General features: G+C 40.5%; 1 protein-coding gene across 1 annotated transcript in view; it reads right to left on the bottom strand.

Annotated features, from left to right (window-relative positions):
- CTSS (cathepsin S) overlaps positions 1 to 2,772 on the bottom strand; it is a 31,240-nt gene that overhangs the window by 16,457 nt on the left and 12,011 nt on the right. The window contains exon 4 of the mRNA XM_012811795.2: positions 1,810 to 1,959. Within this exon, the coding sequence (XP_012667249.1) occupies positions 1,810 to 1,959 (150 nt within the window). The remainder of the gene's footprint in view (positions 1 to 1,809; positions 1,960 to 2,772) is intronic.

Here is a 2,772-nt window from a genome sequence, read left to right as displayed (position 1 = left end):
TCACAGCTCACAGCAACCTCAAACTCTTGGGCTTAAGTGATTCTCTTGCCTCAGCCTCCCATGTAGCTAGGACTATAGGTGCCCGCCACAATGCCTAGCTAGTTTTTTGGTTGTAGCTGTCATTGTTTGGCAGGCCTGGGCTGGGTTCGAACCCGCCAGTTCCAGTGTACGTGGCTGGTGCCCCAGCGGCTGAGCTGCAGGCACCTAGCCACTATTTACTTCTTAATAAATGTTTTACCTTCTTCATTGTTCACAAGCTGAAGCAGCTGCTCAGAATGCTTTGATTCTTCTCCCATACCCTGACCACTAAGGCAAAACATGTGTTTTACCCTTCATTATCTCTTAATTATTTTAGGATTTTTGTAGTTGTTTTTACAAGGCACACATTTCTCATTTTAGCAATGCAAGCCTAGCCATAGATTAACTTGAGAGGTATTATTTATAGGCCACTTCAGCTCCAGTTCTTTCCTCTCCTTCAACCCTGGAATTTATGAGTGAGATAGAGAAACTTCTGGAACAAAGCTCTCTCACTCACATGACACTGCTTCTCAGGCAGCTGGCTTGATGGAGGGTCCAGTGCAGCCAATGGATAGCATGACTATTAAAAGTCTGTCTCAAAGACCTATTTTTTTGTCTAAGGTGGCTCTTTAACCACTGAAAAAAGCACTCTGGGGAATATAGTTATCTCTCAGGATCCACAGGGAATTGGTTCCAGAACCTCTGAGGATATCAAAATCCATGGATGCCCAAGTCCCTTATATAAATGAAGCAGTATTTGCATATAACATATGCACATCCTCCCATATACTTTAAATCATCTCTAGATTAATTATAACACTTAACACAATGTAAATGTTAGGTAAATAGTTGTTTTAAAATTTATACTATTTTAAATTATTGTATTGTTATCTTTTTCCTAGGTATTTTTGATTCATGGTTAGTTGAATCCATGGATGTGGAGCCCACTGATAGGGAAGGCCAATTGTGGTGAAGTTTGATATGTGATCCTTGCCTTTAAGGAGCTTATAATTTAGTTGGAAGCACAAGAATAACAAAAATAGGGTGGTGCCTGTGGCTCAGTGGGTAGGGTGCCGGCCCCATATACCGAGGGTGGCAGGTTCAAACCCAACCCTGGCCAAACTGCAACAAAAAAATAGCCGGGGCTCAGCGCCTATGGCTCAAGTGGCTAAGGCGCCAGCCACATACACCTGAGCTGGTGGGTTCGAATCCAGCCCGGGCTGCCAAATATCAATGACGGCTGCAACCAAAAAAATAGCCAGGCCTTGTGGCGGGCGCCTGTGGTTCCAGCTACTTGGGAGGTAGAGGCAAGAGAATCGCTTGAGCCCAGGAGTTGGAGGTTGTTGTGAGCTGTGGTGACATGGCACTCTACCCAGAGTGACAGCTTGAGGCTCAGTCTCAAATAAAAAAAAAAAAAAATAGCCAGGCGTTGTGGCTGGTGCCTATAGTCCCAGCTGCTCAGGAGACTGAGGCAAGAGAATTGCCTAAGCCCAGGAGTTGGAGGTTGCTATGAGCTGTGATGCCACAGCACTCTACTGAGGGTGATAAAGTGAGACTCTGTCTCTAAAAAAAAAAAAAAGAATAACAAAAATAATTAGAAAGTAACATATGGGACTGTGAGATTCACTCCCAGATTATGTAGCAAGCAGTTCTCAACTGTGGGTCACAACACCTGTGTAACAATGAAAATACATCGTGGCATTTGGAAGGTTGAGAACCACTGAGCTAGAGTAAGCCTATAAAGAAAAAGACTCTACCAAGGGTGCAAAAGCTTGGAATGATAATGCTCACCTGGTATTTCACTTCGGTAACACATCCCTTCTCTCTCCAGTCCAGAGAGTCAGGCAATTTCTGATTAGGGCTTGACTTATAAGTGACATTTCTCTGAGACTGCCTGGGAACCTTCAGGCAAGTCATCAAAGACACTACTTCTTCACTGGTCTGCAAAGCAAATATACAATCATGATTCACTTAATGACAGGGATACATTCTCAAAAATGCTTTGTTAGGTGAGTGTCAGAGCATACACAAACCTAGAAGGTACAGCCTACTACACACCTAAGCTTTAGGGCAATGCTTTCAACCTTTTTAATCTCATGGCACACTTGAACCTACAGTTAAACTTCTTTGGCACACTTAAATTATGTTGATCAAAAAAAAGAATAGAGAAAAAGAATATACTTATTGTGCTTTGAACTTCTTTCAAAAATAATTAATGATCTTTAAAAATTTTCACAGTACACCAAAGATCCTCTCATGGCACACCAGTGTACCACAGCACATTAGTTAAAAATCACTGCCATATGATATAGCCTAGAGCTCTCAGGCTACAAATCTATAATGAATATTACTGTACTGAATACTATAGGCAATTGTGATAAAATGTTAAGTATCCACATATCTAAACATAGAAAATATACAGTAAAAATATAGTATAAATGATTAGTAAAAATGGAACATTTGTATGGGGTACTTATGGACGGAGCTTTTAGGACAAGAAGTTGCTTTGGCTGAGTCAGTGACTGAGTGGAGAGTGACTATGAAGGCCTCGGACACTATTGCAGACTACTTCACATACACTGTATACTCAAGCTCACTAAATTTATAAAAAGTTTTTCCTTCAATAATAAGTTAATCTTAGCTTACTGTAACTCTTTGCCCTATAAAATTTTTATTTTTTTCAATTTTTTGACCCATGTCATTTTTACTTTTTAATTTTTTTTTGTTAAAAATGAAGAGACACACACAAGTTAG

This window comes from Otolemur garnettii, unplaced genomic scaffold (genome assembly GCF_000181295.1).
Source record: "Otolemur garnettii isolate 467f Iridium unplaced genomic scaffold, OtoGar3 scaffold00174, whole genome shotgun sequence".
NCBI classification, from domain to species: Eukaryota; Metazoa; Chordata; class Mammalia; order Primates; family Galagidae; genus Otolemur; species Otolemur garnettii.
The sequence above is the reverse complement of the archived record's forward strand: the minus strand, read 5'-3'. Positions and strand labels throughout refer to the sequence as shown.